The sequence below is a fragment of the Salmo salar genome, chromosome 25 (assembly GCF_965601325.2).
Source record: "Salmo salar chromosome 25, fSalSal1, whole genome shotgun sequence".
Taxonomy (NCBI): domain Eukaryota; kingdom Metazoa; phylum Chordata; class Actinopteri; order Salmoniformes; family Salmonidae; genus Salmo; species Salmo salar.
In genome coordinates, this window is record NC_138315.1 from 23,572,333 (window position 1) to 23,592,027 (window position 19,695).

At 46.5% G+C, this 19,695-nt stretch overlaps 1 protein-coding gene across 3 annotated transcripts in view; it reads left to right on the top strand.

The window, feature by feature from the left end:
• LOC106586418 (semaphorin-5B) overlaps positions 1-19,695 on the top strand; it is a 199,172-nt gene that overhangs the window by 147,489 nt on the left and 31,988 nt on the right. For all 3 annotated transcript variants that reach the window (XM_045707609.2, XM_045707610.2, XM_045707612.2), the window contains exons 10-14: positions 4,688-4,823; positions 5,840-6,050; positions 6,328-6,535; positions 18,345-18,462; positions 18,865-19,046. In XM_045707609.2, coding sequence (XP_045563565.1) covers positions 4,688-4,823; positions 5,840-6,050; positions 6,328-6,535; positions 18,345-18,462; positions 18,865-19,046 — 855 coding nt within the window. The remainder of the gene's footprint in view (positions 1-4,687; positions 4,824-5,839; positions 6,051-6,327; positions 6,536-18,344; positions 18,463-18,864; positions 19,047-19,695) is intronic.

Below are 19,695 nucleotides of genomic sequence, written 5' to 3' on the forward strand. Positions count from 1 at the left end.
TCCTGGTTTGAGTCCAGGCTGTGTCGTAGCCGGCTGCGACCGAGAGACCCATGATGCGGTGCACAATTGGCCCAGCGTCGGGTTTGGCTGGCCGGGATATCCTTGTCCCATCGCGCTCTAGCGACTCCTGTGGTGGGCCAGGCGCATGCACGCTGACACGGTCGCCAGGTGTACTGTGTTTCCTCTGACACATTGGTAAGGCTGGCTTCTGAGTTAAGCGGGTATTGTGTCAAGAAGCAGTGCAGCTTGGCTAGGTCGTGTTTCGGAGGACGCATGGCTCTTGACCTTCGCCTCTTCCGAGTCCGTACGGGAGTAGCAGCGATGGGACAAGACTGTAACTACCAATTGGATACCACAAAATTGGGGAGAAAAAGGGGTAACAAAAAAAAAATATATATATATATATATGGATAATCTTAGCCTTAATTCATTTTCTGCTCGCTGCCTCCCTGCCTGTCGTACGGTACAGGGGATGCTGAGTGTGCTTTTTGTTTCTGCTGCGATGCAGGTATTCACTGAGGTTGGAAAAACATTTTTACCTTAACTGTGTCCCAAATTCCATAGGGCTCTGTTGAAAAGTAGTTCACTATATGGGGAATAGGGTACCATGTGGAACGCACTTGATGTATTTTTTCTGTGTTTTTTTTCTCCAATTGAGGTGAGGTGCACAGACTGCATTAGCTCCATATACCCTGCTGAGACTAGAGCCTGCCAATGATAGGCACAGCACATCTGTTAGTGTGTGTGCCCGTGCGTGCGTGTAATTGTGTTAGAAAGTATTTTGGAATCCAGGTGTCTCTATGCCACACATACAGTGTGTGTGTGTGTGTGTGTGTGTGTGTGTGTGTGTGTGTGTGTGTGTGTGTGTGTGTGTGTATATATATATATATATATGGGATCCATATATGTACAGTGTATTCGGAAAGTATTCCATTCAGACCCTTTGACTTTCAAAGGTTTTTGTTTATTTTTTACTATGTTCTACATTGTAGAATAATAGTGAAGACATCAAAACTATGAAATAACACATATGGAATCATGTAGTTGTCACGCTTGTCGTTGGAAATGGAGGACCAAAACGCAGCAGGTATGTGTATGCTCATCTTGCTTTTTAATAAATACAAAATGAACACCAAAATAACAAAGAACGAACGATCAACAAAAACAGTCTGGTAAGGCACAAGGCTAAACACAGAATAATCACCCACAAATAACAAACACAAACACACCCTCATATATGGGACTCTCAATCAAAGGCAGATAGACAACACCTGCCTTCAACTGAGAGTCCCAACCCCAATTAACCAAACATAGAAACAGACATACTAGACAAATCATAGAATACCTGAAAACCAAACAGTGCCCAAAAACCCCGGAATACTTAAACCAAATGCCCCTTCAACAAAACACACCACCCCGAACCACATAAAACGAATACCCTCTGCCACGTCCTGACCAAACTACAATACCAATTAACCTTATACTGGTCAGGACGTGACAGTAGTAACCAAAAAAGTATTTTATATTTCAGATTCTTCAACGTAGCCATCCTTGGCATTCTCTCAACCAACTTCATGAGGAATACTTTTCCAACAGTCTTGACGGAGTTCCCACATATGCTGAGCACTTGTTGCCTGCTTTTCCTTCACTCTGCGGTCCAACTCATCCCAAACCATCTCAATTGGGTTGAGGTCAGGTGATTGTGGAGGCCAGGTAATCTGATGCAGCACTCCTTCACTTTCCTTGGTCAAATAGCTCTTACACAGCTTGGAGGTGTGTTTTGGGTCATTGTCCTGTTGGGAAAGAAAATTATCGTCCCACTTGGCGCGAACCAGATGGGATGGAGTATCACTACAGAATGCTGTGGTAGCTATGCTGGTTAAGTGTGCCTTGCTTCACGGTGGGAACCACACATGCGGAGATCATCCATTCACCTACAGTACTCTGCGTCTCACAAAAATACGGCGGTTAGAACCAAAAATCTCAAATTTGGACTCATCAGACCAAAGACAGATTTCTACCAGTCTAATGTCCATTGCCCGTGATTCTTGGCCCAAGCAAGTCTCTTCTTATTATTGGTGTCCTTTAGTAGTGGTTTCTTTGCAGCAATTCGACCATGAAGGCCTGATTCACGCAGTCTCCTCTGAACAGTTGATGTTGAGATGTGTCTGTTACTTGAACTCTGTGAAGCATTTATTTGGCCTGCATTCTAATGAACTTGTCCTCCGCAGCAGAGGTAACACTGGGTCTTCCATTCCTGTGGAGGTCCTCATGAGAGCCAGTTTCATCATAGCGCTTGATGGTTTTTGCGACTGCACGTGAAGAAACTTTCAAAGTTCTTCTAATTTTACGCATTGACTGACCTTCATGTCCCAAAGTAATGATGGACTGTTGTTTCTCTTTGCTAATTTGAGCTGTTCTTGCCATAATACAGTATGGTCTTTTACCAAATATGTCTATCTTCTGTATACCACCCCTACTGTACCTTGTCACAACACAACTGATTGGCTCAAACGCATTAAGAAGGAAAGAAATTTCACAAATGTTTTGGTTACAACATGTTTCCATGTGTTATTTCATAGTTTTCATGTCTTCACTGTTATTCTACAATATAGAAAATAGTAAAAATAAAGTCTAAAACCTTGAATGAGTAGGTGTGTTGGGACTTTTGACAGGTACTGTATATATGGGCCATCTGGTGTGATGAGTATCATCCATACTTGTCTGCTCTCTTTGATTCATCATCATAGAAGCCTTCACCACTGAGCTCCACTGATCATGTGCAGAAAAATGACAAAGTCCAGTGGATGTTGTTGAAGTCACCAGCTCTGGTTGGGCTCTTCTGCCTTGTTCTCCCATAACACTTTGCAGCCATAGGGGAACTGTACAATGACACAATAAAAACTGCTGTGTCATCCTGTCCAACTGGTTGGCTGGTGTGGTCAGGGACATCAACCTTTTACTCCCATAACACTGGCCATAGGGGAACGTCAGCCAGCCAGCCAGCCAGCCACAGTACCATGACACCACAGAAAGGGTTGTGTCATCTGTACCGACTGGCCGGCTGGCTTATGTAAGAACATGAAGGGCACTGTGGATTATATCTCCTCGGTATCCCTAGGCTACATCCCAAATGGCACTCTATTCCCTTTTTAGTTCACTACTTTTGACTAAGGCCTAAGTCTAAAGCTCTGCTCTGCTCTCTACTTGGCTGCTGATTGCCCTTTTTGTGAGAGGAGCAGAAGAGGGACTGGGCTCATGCTCCCTAAGCACTGCTTTCTGCCATTCTTTTTTTCACTGTTCTCATCCCTCTCTTTCTCCCTCTCTTTCCCCTCCACATTAAGACATAAAGACACAGTGAGCTGAGTGTGATTAAGAGGTTATGTTTAATACCAGAGGGACTGACTCATTGAGGGGAGGTTTTAAAATAGCCTAAATCTTTATTTTTCGGTTTAGACGTTAACAGTAACAATGGCTTCATTTGTAACTGTAACCACAGCCGTGCTCACAACCTAACACTTGGCTGCAGACTGCAGTCCCTGGGACACCACAGTGTCAGGGAGGCAGGGAGAGGGTGTGGTTAGTGGTTGTTGCAGCTAATTGTCTGTGGTTTTCTAAGTTGGGTTAGGTTTCTGGCTGCTCACCGCAGGAAGCACACTCACTCACCGATGCAGTCTCACACTCTCTGCAGAAACATTGAGAAGAGAGAAGGCAAACAAGCTCACACACACACACACACACACACACACACACACACACACACACACACACCACACACACACACACACACACACACACACACACACACACACACACACACACACACACACGCACACACACATTCAATAGCTGCTGTTCAATGTGCTGCAGGCTATTTCCCATCTCCTTTTGAAGCGTTGGCCAACCCCAGGGTTCCTCTGACAGTGTTAATGCATTTTTACAGAGCTCAATTGGATCACGATGGTTGCTAGATACAAACCACTAAAGTGTAGGGACAATGCACGTATATAAGGCATGTATGACATACAGTGTTCATACTGTTCTCTGTAAGAACATAACAGATATAGAAATGTATAAAAGAAGAACGTAACAAATGTCAAACCATACAGTGATTCCATAGGGCCCTATTTTATTGTACTCCTCACCATCCCCGTGCTACAGTATACCAGCCCATTTATGAGTGTGCTGGCATTCCATTCAAAGGAAAGTATAGAGTTTATTGTACAGTAAAGTCTGTTCAGTGCAGTGAGTGTGTGTGTGTGTGTGTGTGTGTGTGTGTGTGTGTGTGTGTGTGTGTGTGTGTGTGTGTGTGTGTGAGGCGAGGGGGGAGAGTGTGTGTGTGTGCGTGGGGCGAGGGGGGAGAATGTGTGTGTGTATCCTAATTCACTTTAGCAGTCTCATGACGATTGTGAAGCACAGACACCGCTTCCAGCAGAATCAGACACGGGCTGTAATGCACCTGTAAAAGATGGGACTGTTAGACAGTGTGGTGTACATAATGTATCAATTTGAGCTCTCAGTTAGAGAGACGTATGGGCAACACTGTAACCTCTTTGTTCACTGGGTTTTTAACACTGTCTCTCTCTCTGTCCCTCTTCTCCCCCCTCTCTTATTCTCTCTTTCCATCTCTTTCTCTCTCTCTTTCTCCTCTCCCCCTCTCCTCGCCCTCTCTTTCTCTGTCCTACAGGAACAGTATAGCAGCGTCTGCAGTGTGTGCATTTAACCTCAGCTCCATCACCCAGGCCTTCAACGGGCCCTTCCGTTCCCAGGAGAATCCTCGCTCTACCTGGCTGCCCACCCCCAACCCCATCTCCAACTTCCAGGTACTACCCACCCCAACTTTCATGTACTGCCTACCACCAACCCCACCCCCAACTTCCAGGTACTGCCCACCCCCTTCCCCAAATTCCAGGTACTGCCCACCCCCAACCTCTTCCCCAACTTCCAGGTACTGCCCACCCCCAACCTCTTCCCCAACTTCCAGGTACTGCCCACCCAAACTCCACCCCCAACTTCCAGGTACTGCCCAGCCCCTTCCCCAACTGCCAGGTACTGCCCACCCAAACTCCACCGCCAACTTCCAGGTACTGCCCACCCCCAACCCCTTCCCTAACTTCCAGGTACTGCCCACCCACAACTTCCAGGTACTGCCCAACCCCTTACCCAACTTTCAGGTTTTGCCCACCCCCAACCCCTTCCCCAACTTCCAGGTTCTGCCCACCCCCAACCCCTCCCCCAACTTCCAGGTACTGCCCACCCAAACTCCACCCCCAACTTCCAGGTTAGTGCTGGTCTGGAGCAAAATCCTGCTCAGCCTGTGTGTCCCCAGAACCAGGACTAACAGACTCTGCATCTAGGTGGCACTGCATATAAGAACCAGGGATTATGCACCCCAAAGCCCACATCATTGACTTCTTAGCAATGCAACTGTAGCTTTATGAAGAAATTCATGTCATCCGGGATTTCAATAGCGTATTGTCGCTGTAGCTTGCCAGACACAGAGATGTTGTTTGCCAAACAACAATCATTACAGTGTAACAGTATTGTAGGTGTGAATAAGCGTGATTACTGGAGGAGAAAATGAGAAGGAAATGACCACAGGCAGAGGCATAGTCATTGTTGCTTTGAATAAATCAATACTATTAACATGAAGTATTATTCCTTTTCAGTTAACTTCTCTTTCTTTCTCTCTCTTTCTTTTTCTTTCTTTCTTTCCCTCTGTCTTTCTTCCCTTTCTCCTGCTCTCTCACTCCTCTCTCTGGCACTCTCTCTCACCTCCCCTTCCCTCCCTCTCCTGTATCTCTTCCTCTTTCTCCCCTCCCCCCTCCCCTCCCCTCAGTGTGGTACCATAGATGATGGCGGCGGTCCTAACGATGGTCTGACGGAACGCAGCCTCCAGGATGCCCAGCGGCTGTACCTGATGAACGACGTGGTGCAGCCCGTCTCTGTGGACCCCTTGGTCATGCAGGATGACGTGCGCTTCTCCAGGCTGGTGGTGGACATCGTACAGGGCCACGACACACTCTACCATGTCATGTACATCGGCACAGGTCAGTTGAGTTCAAAGGTCAGGGGTCAATCAATTAAATTGACTTATAAAGGAAAGGGCACATTAGCTAGGTAAATCTCCCTAGAAGGAAGAAACCTAGAGAGGAACCCGACACCCTTCACTAGCTGTCCAGCCAAAGGATGTTCTATTGTGATATTATAGAGCTCTGAGTTTTTCCTAGCCACATGACCTGAATAGGAAAACCTCTTGAATCTAGGCTGTATACAGTACAATCAATGATTTCTCATCATCTTCTTCCTCCTCTCTCCTCCAATCAGAGTACGGCACCATCCTGAAGGCTCTTGCGACCACCAATAAGAGCCTTCAAGGGTGTTACCTGGAGGAGATCCAGCTCTTCCCCGCTGGGGTGCAGGAGCCAATCTTGAGCCTGCAGATCCTTCAAAGTGATAGGTCACTGTTCGTAGGACTCAACAACAGAGTTCTGAAGATCCCTCTGGAGAGATGCTCCAACTACAAGACTGAGATGTGAGTTTCTTACATTTTTCTGTTTTGTATAAGTGCAATAAAAGCCAACCTGGCCAACAAACCCAACCTTATGGAAGAGTACAGGTGAGCAAAAGCTGCAACTACAAGACTGAGACATGAGTGTCTCAGACTGAGAATTATTCCACATTCTGCATGTCATCCCAGGGTTGTGGTCAGTGGTGATGTGGATGGTAAACGCAAAGAGACACATCTTACCAACCTTTCGCGGGAAAAAACATTGAAAGTATAGGAAGTGTTCATTTTTTCACCGCTACCGGCAATCGGAGTTTGCGCACCTATTTCTTTACCACTACATCACTGGTTGTGGTATATTACCATAGAAATGTACAGTGTTGTTTATTGCTTACTTATAGTCACTTGCCATGAGTATAAAGTGCTGGAATTATACCAGCCTGAGTTACTGACTGTGTTGTCTTATCCCTTGGGACTCTGTACTAATATATTCATTATTTGATGATACACTACCAAAACAATAACACATTTAATTTGTTGCGGTGTTGCTTTTAATTAACGAAGCAGTGTTTCTAAAAAGAGTGAGAACAGAGAAAGGAAGGAAGCCTTACTTTATCTTTTACTGTCTCTCTGATTCAGGCTCATTTAGCTGTAGACATGTGGCTCAGACTCTGCCCTGCCTGACTCCTGCCAGTTCAATATGAGTCTCTGAGTGTGAACTCTGCTCAATGCTCTGGCTGTCATCTCCAGAATAAGCTGCCTGATGGCTGCCTCTGTCGTTCATCTAAACCTCCCCTCTCTCTCTCACGGCTGAGTGAGGAGGAGAAAAGCCCTCCCCTCTCCCTCTCTCCCTCTCTCGTTCTCTCTCTCTGCTCTCTGTTTGTCAGGCCTTATGCATTTCATCAATGCTTTCAATCAACTCTCTAGAGCTGCATCCATGCTTTGTCAGCTCGCTGTGCAATATACACGTGCGAGTGTGCATGAAGGGCAACCGACTGTATAGGAGATTGTTGTGTGTGGAGGTGTGTGTGCGTGTGTGTGTGCGTGCGCGTGTCTGTGTGTGTGTGGGTGGGGGGGGGGCTCATGCATATGATGAATCAGCTCGCTCCTTTCTCCATCACATGTCACCAGCAGTAACACACACACAGACGCGCACACACACACACTCACTCCTCTCCGTCAGGTACAGTGGTGAATACTAAACAAGGTGTGAGTGAGGAGATGTGAGAGCAGAGCAGAGCAGAGCGGAAGCCTCTGTAGCCAGGCCTATTTAAAACACAGTGGGGTGGAATAATCACACTGGGCTTCAAGGGCACACCAGGGGAACACTGTCCTTAATCCTGCGTGCTGCCTTATATCTGCCAGCCTCAGTAGCAGACACAGTCAGTTGTCAGGGGACACAGAGAGAGAAAACCATGCAGGACTGCAAATATACATGACAGGTGACGGGCTGTCAATCACTGTGATTTATTATGATATCTAAGGTCGGCTCTGAACATGCAGGAAAGTGTGAAGGGCCTATTATTCTTTAGTTTAGGCTTTTAGGAAATCTTATTCAAATTAAAGTTCATGCAGAATGCATACATTTCACAGCCATAGATACAGACACAAACAGGACTTACACAGAAATTGACATGGTTCTATTTTCTGTCTTTGCATATTGTTTGTCATTGCACTCCCAGGCTATTCTGTGTCTCAGCCCTCTGCCCCAGTGTCATTATATCAGTCTGCAGGATACAGTCCCAGGACAACAACACTCTGCCTCTGTGTCATTAAATCAGTCTGCAGGATACAGCCCCAGGACAACAACACTCTGCCTCTGTGTCATTAAATCAGTCTGCAGGATACAGCCCCAGGACAACAACACTCTGCCTCTGTGTCATTAAATCAGTCTGCAGGATACAGCCCCAGGACAACAACACTCTGCCTCTGTGTTATTATATCAGTCTGCAGGAGACAGTCCCAGGACAACAACACTCTGCCTCTGTGTCATTAAATCAGTCTGCAGGATACAGCCCCAGGACAACAACACTCTGCCTCTGTGTTATTACATCAGTCTGCAGGAGACAGTCCCAGGACAACAACACTCTGCCTCTGTGTCATTAAATCAGTCTGCAGGATACAGCCCCAGGACAACAACACTCTGCCTCTGTGATATTACATCAGTCTGCAGGAGGCAGCCCCAGGACAACAACACTCTGCCTCTGTGTTATTATATCAGTCTGCAGGAGACAGTCCCAGGACAACAACACTCTGCCCCTGTGTCATTAAATCAGTCTGCAGGAGACAGTCCCAGGACAACAACACTCTGCCTCTGTGTCATTACATCAGTCTGCAGGAGACAGCCCCAGGACAACAACACTCTGCCTCTGTGTCATTAAATCAGTCTGCAGGATACAGCCCCAGGACAACAACACTCTGCCTCTGTGTCATTACATCAGTCTGCAGGAGACAGCCCCAGGACAACAACACTCTGCGTCTGTGTTATTATATCAGTCTGCAGGAGACAGCCCCAGTACAACAACACTCTGCCTCTGTGTTATTACATCAGTCTGCAGGAGACAGTCCCAGGACAACAACACTCTGCCTCTGTGTTATTACATCAGTCTGCAGGAGACAGTCCCAGGACAACAACACTCTGCCTCTGTGTTATTACATCAGTCTGCAGGAGACAGCCCCAGGACAACAACATTCTGCCTCTGTGTTATTACATCAGTCTGCAGGAGACAGTCCCAGTACAACAACACTCTGCCTCTGTGTCATTAAGTCAGTCTGCAGGAGGCAGCCCCAGGACAACAACACTCTGCCTCTGTGTTATTACATCAGTCTGCAGGAGACAGTCCCAGGACAACAACACTCTGCCTCTGTGTTATTACATCAGTCTGCAGGAGACAGTCCCAGTACAACAACACTCTGCCTCTGTGTCATTAAGTCAGTCTGCAGGAGGCAGCCCCAGGACAACAACACTCTGCCTCTGTGTTATTACATCAGTCTGCAGGAGACAGTTCCAGGACAACAACACTCTGCCTCTGTGTTATTACATCAGTCTGCAGGAGACAGCCCCAGTACAACAACACTCTGCCTCTGTGTTATTACATCAGTCTGCAGGAGACAGCTCCAGGACAACAACACTCTGCCTCTGTGTTATTACATCAGTCTGCAGGAGACAGTCCCAGGACAACAACACTCTGCATCTGTGTCATTAAATCAGTCTGCAGGAGACAGTCCCAGGACAACAACACTGTGCATCTGTGTTATTAAATCAGTCTGCAGGAGACAGCCCCAGGACAACAACACTCTGCCTCTGTGTTATTACATCAGTCTGCAGGAGACAGTCCCAGGACAACAACACTCTGCCTCTGTGTTATTAAATCAGTCTGCAGGAGACAGCCCCAGGACAACAACACTCTGCCTCTGTGTTATTACATCAGTCTGCAGGAGACAGTCCCAGGACAACAACACTCTGCCTCTGTGTTATTAAATCAGTCTGCAGGAGACAGTCCCAGGACAACAACACTCTGCCTCTGTGTTATTACATCAGTCTGCAGGATACAGCCCCAGGACAACAACACTCTGCCTCTGTGTTATTACATCAGTCTGCAGGAGACAGCCCCAGGACAACAACATTCTGCCTCTGTGTTATTACATCAGTCTGCAGGAGACAGTCCCAGTACAACAACACTCTGCCTCTGTGTCATTAAGTCAGTCTGCAGGAGGCAGCCCCAGGACAACAACACTCTGCCTCTGTGTTATTACATCAGTCTGCAGGAGACAGTCCCAGGACAACAACACTCTGCCTCTGTGTTATCACATCAGTCTGCAGGAGGCAGCCCCAGGACAACAACACTCTGCCTCTGTGTTATTACATCAGTCTGCAGGAGACAGTTCCAGGACAACAACACTCTGCCTCTGTGTTATTACATCAGTCTGCAGGAGACAGCCCCAGTACAACAACACTCTGCCTCTGTGTTATTACATCAGTCTGCAGGAGACAGCTCCAGGACAACAACACTCTGCCTCTGTGTTATTACATCAGTCTGCAGGAGACAGTCCCAGGACAACAACACTCTGCATCTGTGTCATTAAATCAGTCTGCAGGAGACAGTCCCAGGACAACAACACTGTGCCTCTGTGTTATTAAATCAGTCTGCAGGAGACAGCCCCAGGACAACAACACTCTGCCTCTGTGTTATTACATCAGTCTGCAGGAGACAGTCCCAGGACAACAACACTCTGCCTCTGTGTTATTAAATCAGTCTGCAGGAGACAGCCCCAGGACAACAACACTCTGCCTCTGTGTTATTACATCAGTCTGCAGGAGACAGTCCCAGGACAACAACACTCTGCCTCTGTGTTATTAAATCAGTCTGCAGGAGACAGTCCCAGGACAACAACACTCTGCCTCTGTGTTATTACATCAGTCTGCAGGAGACAGCCCCAGGACAACAACACTCTGCCTCTGTGTTATTACATAAGTCTGCAGGAGACAGCCCCAGGACAACAACACTCTGCATCTGTGTTATTACATCAGTCTGCAGGAGACAGCCCCAGGACAACAACACTCTGCCTCTCTGTCATTAAATCAGTCTGCAGGAGGCAGCCCCAGGACAACAACACTCTGCCTCTGTGTTATTACATCAGTCTGCAGGAGACAGCCCCAGTACAACAACACTGTGCCAGAAGCCTATAAAGAGGTTATGCCTTTCTGACTTGGATTATCCAAAGAGGACCTCTCCCTTTCTCTGTCCCCCTCTTTCTCCGTAGGCGTGGCGGATGTCAGTGGGTGTTATGAAGGACACCCACCAGGTGGGGTGTCAAAACACTAGTCCCATTGTCCTGCTGTCTGTCTGTCTGGCTGACCCGGCCAGGCTCTTCTCCAGTCGGTCAGTGGCCTAGCCTGATCTGTGGGTGGCCCTCCCAATCCCAATCACACATACAGCCTTTCATAATGAAACCTCATAATAACTAGTGGAACTACAGCAATACATCAATTCATATTGGCTTCTTCAGACCCCTCTGTGTGACACAATGGAGGTTTCTATGGAGCAGTCTTGTGTAGAAAAGCTACAGAGGCCATGGCATGGTTTACTTTTAAGTCTAAAGTTATCAGTTTCTTTACAGAGATAACCCCTCGCTCTGGAAAAGGGTCCTCTGTTACCACATGAATGGCAGTACTATACTAGTGTTCAGCCAGAGAAGGAAATGATTGGTTCTGTCTTTGCCCCCTATATTAGCATGGATAGACTGTTGATGGAAATACAGCACTGGGAAATCTCATCATGTTTAAGTGCAGTTATTATTATACTTTTTTATATCTGTTGCCATTCAGAGGGTGAATGGGCAAGACAAAGATTGTAAGTGCCTTTGAACGGGGCATGGTAGTAGGTGCCAGGCGCACCAGTTTGAGTGTCAAGAACTGCAATGCTGCTGGGTTTTTCACACTCAACAGTTTCCCGTGTGTATCAAGAATGGTTCACCACCCAAAGGACATCCAGCCAACTTGACACAACTGTGGGAAGCATTGGAGTCAACATGGGTCAGCATCCCTGTGGAACGCTTTGGACACCTTGCAGAGTCCATGTCCTGATGAATTAAGGTTGTTCTGAGGGCAAAAGGGGGTGCAACTCAATATTAGGAAGGACGTTCAGTGTATTTTTAGCTAATGTGTACAGCTTTGTACAGTACAGAGTGCCTGGCGTCTGTTTAGGGATCAAATCAGCCATATTGCTTTGCACAGTGTTGTCTGTTTAGTGGTGACTTATTGCTATGTGCTGCACCGCCTACAGAGGTGGTATAGTCTGCCCTCTCTTAGTGGAAATTACATCTGACCTCCCCAATGGCCACTACCTACTGCTAAGTACAGCCTCCACCTCCTCTCTCTCTCTCCTTCTCTCTGTGTTTTCCCTCTCGAACTCGCGCTCTCACTCTCACCTCTACTTTCTGTAAGTAAGTAGCCTTATTTATTCTGCAGCGGCTGCAGTGTTGTTTGCATGGTAGTGATACGTTGTAGCCAAGCTGCGCCAGCAAAGCAGCTCTGTCAACACTTTCACTGAGGCATGGTGTTCCAGGTCCATACATACAGCTCAATGGCAGGACCGGGAGGTGGCGTAAAATGTTGTGAATGTGTTAAATCAGGATAGAATCCCTGAGATGCTAACCACTTCCCCCTACTTCCCTGCCAACCTCGTAAGTGTAGTACCCTTTATGTTTAGGTGGTGAAGGTGAAGACCGAGTAGGAGTGGGAGTTTTGCTTGCTTTGTGATTTACAGTACTACCGTAGCTGCAACCAGCCAGTCAGGGGAGGTAGCAGACTAATGGGTCTGTGCTGCAGGATTTTATAACAACATCATGAAACCACAAGTGGCTGTCTCAGTGTGTTCACCATGAACATGACCAGCTCATTTTTCCAGTGTAGAAGTTCAATGATTTCCTGATGCTCTCTAGCTCAGGGAACTTCAGGTGTTTTCATTGTTTATTAAATTATTTTCACAATTAGACCATTTGTGGATAGCAACCATGTCTACAGCTCTATTCCTCAGGCAAAATAATAGTTATTTGCTTTTACAGGTGGGAACTATTCAATTCTCAAGTTTATTGTAATGCCTCTGGGCATTTTTTTAATCTTATAAACCCTTGTCATCAGCATTGAGTCCTGAGGTTGGGCCCTGGGGACAATAATAACCTCTTTATATACAGTATTCTGGCCGTAACATCTCCAGAGCGTCCCAGGAGCCCTGAATAAATCCAGTGTTTTATTGTCTGTGTGAGAAGAACTTTAATTCCACCCACTGGTCCTCTTCAGTCCTCAGTAGAGCCAATTTATGATCTGTTGATGCAGCCGCCAGCCTGTCAACAGGGTTCTAAAACACAGTGCTGTTAAGCCTGTATGAACACTCCACTCCCAGGAACACACCAGGGAGCCATGGACAGAGAGGGAGAAGGGAGAGAGAGAATGGGGGAGAGAGGGGATTGAGAGAGACGGAGAGGGAGGGAGGAGGGATTGAGGGAGGTAGGGAGGGAGGGAGGAGGGATTGATAGGGAGAGGGGGGATTGAGATAGAGGGAGGAGGGGGAGAGGGGGGAAAGTAATCACAAAGTGTACGTATTTATCACTGGTGCAGAATGTTTTTGCTTTTAACGGGCTCTCCTCTCTGGCAAACCCCCAATATTAAAACCATTTATATTTCTCTCTCTATCACTCTCTCACTCACTCTCTCTCGCTCTTGTTCTCTCTCCCTCTCTATCCCTCTCTCTTTCACACATATTCTTTCCCCATCTCTGTCTTTCTCCCTCCTTCCATCTTTCTCCTTCTTCCTCCTTCAGCCTTTATTTGGGCAGGCAGTTTGTCTTAACCTGCCTCCCACCCTCCCAGCTCCCCAGATGCTGACAAACCTTCCCTCTTTTTCAGTGAGGTTGTACTGTCTGCTCTCCCTTCCCCTCTCTTCTCCTCACTCTGTCTCTCACCTCTCTGTCTCCTGCTACTATGTGTGCACTGTAGTTTAGTATCAGTGAGGTGACCATCACCCCCCTCCCCCATAGGACAGTAGAAGAGGGATAGAGGAAGGACAGCGCAGCAGACAAGAGGACAACTCAGTAGGCAGAAGGCTCCTTCTGGCAGGCAGCCATCTTTCTGCCACTGGACGTTTCAGCCCTCCTCAGCCCAGCCCTCTAGCACGGTGCTATGAGGCTAATTGGATCCTGAGCTGCGATTAGCGTGTAACGCTACGCTAGAACGGGGGATTTATCTAGCCAAAGGTTTATGATGAACCACGGCCGGCACGGCAGAGCAGCCCAGTGTAGGTTGGAGGGAAGCCCCAGGGACAGAGCCTCTCTTCTGGGATGAGGAAGCCTTGAAGCTGGCCTGTCCCCTGGGGGGGTGGGGTACTATACTGTACTGTACAGCCATTCAGGAAGCTGCCCTCCATTTGCATTTCAGACGTCCCCAATATGCCTATTGGCTATCACAGCTTACATTTCTAATCAGAATATTTACACAACCTGTCTGTCTGTTTCTGTCTTGTTTACAATTATGAGGTCATGATTTGCAGTTAAACGGAAAGTGATAACTGCTGTCTTTATGACGTTCTATTAACAGGCCTACAAAAGGACAGCAAGTTTACAGCTCTCACAATCCCTTTTAAAATGTCCATTAAGCCCCGTGGCGAACTCTGGAGATTTATCACAAGCTGTCTGTCGACAGCCAAGCCACATTGTTTTATCGTTTGGTTTATTTTTACCGGTCGCTCTGTTTAAAATTTAACAGCCCATGTTTTGTTTTGTGGCTTCACTGTTTTGATATAGTGTGCTATGTCACCGCTAAACGAGGCTGGTGAATGAAATATCAGTATGGTGTCTTTGGTTGGTGTCAGAACCATACCAGCCTTCTCTCCTTCTCTCTTTCCTTTAATCTTTATATCTCCCTTAGTCTTCTCTCTCACAGTCATTCAAATACACACACACACACACACACACACACACACACACACACACACACACACTACAAAACCGTTGTTGGGGAAGTTACTCTAAAAATATAGTTTACCAAGCTACCAATTAATGAAGTTCATTTACACTACAGCTACCCTTGAGAAAATGATACTTTACTTAAGAGCCCATAAGTAAGCATTTCACTGTAAGGTTGTATTTGTTGTATTTGGAGCATGTGACAAATTCTATTTGATTTGACATGTAGTTCGCTACTCCCCAACACTGTGCAAATCCCACATTCCTCTCTATCAGCAGACTCCATCACATGTAGACTCTTAGAAAAAAGGCTTCCAATCTCTACATCAAGCCATATATCATATTTCCCAGCATGCTCTATTGTGTGGTGATTTTCAGAATTGTTTGTTTTAGTATCTGTGTTTTTGCATGTACAATCATTGGGCGGAAGGTAGCCTAGTGGTTAGAGTGTTAGACTAGTAACAGAAAGGTTGCAAGATCGAATCCCTGAGCTGGCAAGGTAAAATGCTGTCGTTCTGCCCCTGAACAAGGCAGTTAACCCACTGTTCCTAGGCCGTCATTAAAAATAAGAATTTGTTCTTGACTTGTCTAGTTAAAAAAATGGTTGATCCAATCTGTTAGTAATTTGACTTATTGCACATGTGACTGAGATGGTTATTCCAGTTTTAGATGATTGAGGTAGTCTCAGTATTTCATCTGCCCTACGCTGGCAGTCATTGTGAATGCAGGTTGCGGGTGATAAAACATCTCACTTGTTGGCTATCCTAACCCTGGCTGGATTCCAATAGGAATTAAACATCGCTTTGCAAGCCAGCATAATGTGACTTGCAGGCCTGATGTGGCCTGAAAAGCAGGAGTAAAACAACTTTTCAAGCCAGCATAATGTGACTCTGTAAAGGGATCTACCTAGCACCAAAAAGGGTTCCCTTATGGGGACAAACTGAAGAATCGTACATGGTTCTACTTTTCTGAGTGTACCTGCTCCCACTTCATCCCTTACAGAGCCTACACCAGAGCCTTGTCTGTAGCTGGCTGGCTGATCTCCTTTACTTTTACAATGCCCTGTTTTGTTATATAAATGTTGAGAGCTTTGGCTGGCCAACAGTTGATGCAGCTGGAGAAAGGTCAGATGGGATCGTGGGCTAAACCCACTAGTCTGCACTGTAAATCCTACAAAAAAAGGTGCTATGTAGAACCTAAAATGGTTGTTCGGATATCCCCATAGGAGAACCCTTTGAAGAACCCTTTTTGGTTCCAGGGAGAACCCTTTTGGGTTCCATGAAGGACCTTTTCCACTGAGGGGTGGAAAAAGGGTTCTCCTATGGGAACAGCCAATTAACCATTTTAGGTTCTGGATAGCACCTTTTTTGTACGATTTACAGTGCAGACTAGTGAGTTTAGCTTACTGTCCACACTGCGTGTGTGTGTTTGTGTTTGTGCATACTTGTATGTGCGTGCATGTGAGAGAGAAAGAGACAGAGAGAGAACGGGATTACCCCCAATCTCTTTATCCAAAGTATTCCTATGAGGCCCATTGTTACAGTAAGCTGGCATGAGTAAGGTGAGCAGACGGGACGGTTGGCATGCCCTGCGGTGATGTTTGTACTGCAGGGTGGCTCTCCTTTTCTCTCTGGTAAACCCGTCTTCCACTGCCCCTCTCGCTCACTGCACTCGTCAAAAACTGTCAACTCAGCATTCTTTTCAAGCTGACGCATTTTCATAGTCTTAAGAGCTTACATGGATGGCTGGCTTTCATCGCTGTGTGTGTGTGTGTGTGTGTGTGTGTGTGTGTGTGTGTGTGTGTGTGTGTGTGTGTGTGTGTGTGTGTGTGTGTGTGTGTGTGTGTGTGTGTGTGTGTGTGTGTGTGTGTGTGTGTGTGTGTGTGTGTGTGTGTGTGTGTGTGTGTGTGTGTGTGAGAGAGAGAGAGAGAGATTTCTCCCTTGTAATTAATGAGACCAGGTCCAGTGTAAACTCTTTCAGCTGAAGGCATTTTAGCTTTGAGGTGTGCGCCCCGAGGGTGTGTGCTCGGGCCTGACTTCTGTAACGGAGGGTAATTGGAGCTCAGATCTGCACCATGCTCTTAGATATTATCCTCCTCTAAGAAAGAGATCTGCTTTACAATGAATTATTATGCACAACCACCTAGCTTCTTAAGTGTGAGTGTTTAGACTGTCTGTAAGCAGCATTGTGTGTCTGAGTAAACAGAATGTACACTAACAGGCAGCTAAACGTTATCAACATGTTATGCTTGCCAGGTCTTCACCCTCTCATTTACCACTCATTTAAAGCTATGGTGCAGCAGAAGCGTTCCCGTCTCTCTGATGTCACCACAGCCACACCACAACAACATGGGTCCCTTCCCATCGCCTCTCTCTCCCTCTAGCTCTGTGTCAGGCCATCTCTGATGCAGGTTGATACAATATGTCAGCTCAGCACTAACTCCTAAAACACCTTCCCCACTGCAGGACTAGGCTTGGCTGTGTGTTCTGTAACAACACAAAGTGATGCTTCAACCTCGTAGCTGAAACACCAGAGGCCCCACTCAAATAAACCAAGGGGGCTGGTGCCAAGAATAATATTCTCTTTCTTTCTCTCTGCTAGCTAAGGGGGCTGTAGAGAGGTAGTACAGGCAGGAAATAGGGAGCAGACATGGGTTCAAATAGTATCTGAGATCTTTCAAATACTTCAAGCATTTGCTTTAGCCTGCCTGGAACTTGTTGGGACTTTTCACTTTTCTATTGGTTTTACAGCAACAGACAAGCTCAATCAAGTGTTTGAAATTATATCAAATACTATTGAACCCAGGTCTGCTAGGGAGGCAGTCAGTAGTTGGTACAGGGCAGTAAGGACTGATGTGTTTATTACAATAAGTTCTCTCTTTCTCTCTATTTCTCTCTCTTTTCTCTCTCTTTCGCTCTTTCTTTTGCCCTCTCTCTGCACTCACTCTCTCCCTCTCTCTCCAGCTCTCTCTTTCCCTCCCCATCTTTCTCTCGCTCCCTCTCACTCCCTGTCTCCCACGGCCTAACTTAATCATTAACAGGTTTAGATTTAATTACCCCTCATTAAGCTCCTGTTTTACTGGGAACTTGCATATTTCATCGCTGTTTGGTTGCTGCACGGCTGTGTGTTTGTGTGGGGGGGGGGACTGATTTGTTTACCTCTAGTCAGACGCTCCTTAGTTTAGGAATCACAGGGGTGCGGGCTGTGTGCCTGGAGGGAGCTGGAGTTTATTTGTACATGGTTTAGTGGGCCGGCCTCACAGGGCTGGTGGGTGTTCTTTGCTTGTGTTTACTGCTTTGACTGACTGCTCTCTCTCTATCCTTCACCATCTCCCTATCCCTCCCCCTCTCCTCCATCTCTCTTGCCCCCTGTAGGCTATGCCTGGAGGCCCGGGACCCATACTGTGGCTGGGACAGGAAACAGAGGCGATGTACCACCCTGGAGGATAGCTCTAACATGAGCCAGTGGAGTCAGAACATCACTGTCTGTCCGGTAAGTGCCAACAGGGACCCCCAATTCCCCCTACTCCACTCGTTTTGTTATTTCCCTAGGTGTCACTATTGTCACTGGTAAGCCCCTGGAGCTGCCTGCGTCACTGCTGGCTGTCTGACAACCTAGAATACCTGCACTCTGCCTGGTCTCTCCTGGGGACTCTGGCCATATACAGTACAGTAGTAGTCTGACAGTTTAACATTGTAACAGTTTGTTTTGCCTTGGGGACTCAGTTTGTCCAGGTTGCCCTCGGAAAATGTTTTTAGCCTCAGGTGTCTTTCCTGATTTAAATAAAGGTAAAATAACAGTTTTCCTGTCAAGGTTATTGTCACATGATTAATGATATCCAGTAAATTCCCTGACACTCTTATCTCTCTTTCTCTGCCCTGTGTGGATTTTCAGCTGAGGAACCAGATCACCATTGGCGGCTTTGGACCCTGGGCAGCGTGGCAACAATGCAGCTACGACGACGGCGAAGGCACCAGCACCTGTCTGTGTCGCTCCAGGGAGTGTGACAACCCTCCAGCTCGCTGTGGTGGGAGGAACTGTGAGGGGCCCACCATCGAAGTCTCCAACTGTTCAAGGTATGTAAAACAAATAGGCATTTATATAGATCCTGACTGGAGGATTGCGGATTTCCTGCTTCTTCCCTCATTCCCAGCAGGATTTCTGGAAAACCTGGTAATTTGGGGAAAGTTACAGGAATTTTGCCACCCTAACCACCAACCATCATCTCATTTAGGGTGTGAAATAACAACCCATTTCCTATATTGTGTACTACTCATGAACTCGGGTCAAAAGTAGTGCAGTACATAAGGGATAGGGTGCCATTTTAGACGCAGCCTCAGCTATGTCTGTCTGTCTGGAATTGGCTATTGAATGTTGAGAAATGCTTTCAGAGGAACAGAGCACTTAAGCAGATTGAAGAATGTGTTTCTGGTGTCACATTTAGCTCCTGAGCAAGTGGTTTTGCTTCCCTCTCAGAATCACAAATTAGGGGCATATTCATAAGTGTGTTGAGTGCTTAAAGAGATTGAACGGAATCTTAAGCACTTACAAATTTGTACTACTATAATGCATATTTTAGGGAAAATATCTCTAATGTTTTGGTACAAAATATTCTGTAATCTTTTTCGTTTACCTGGAATATTGGAACCGTTTTTTACCTGAAACTTTTCATTTTAGATTTTACAAATAAAAGTTTTACTCTGTATTCATCAAGCCATCGTTTCC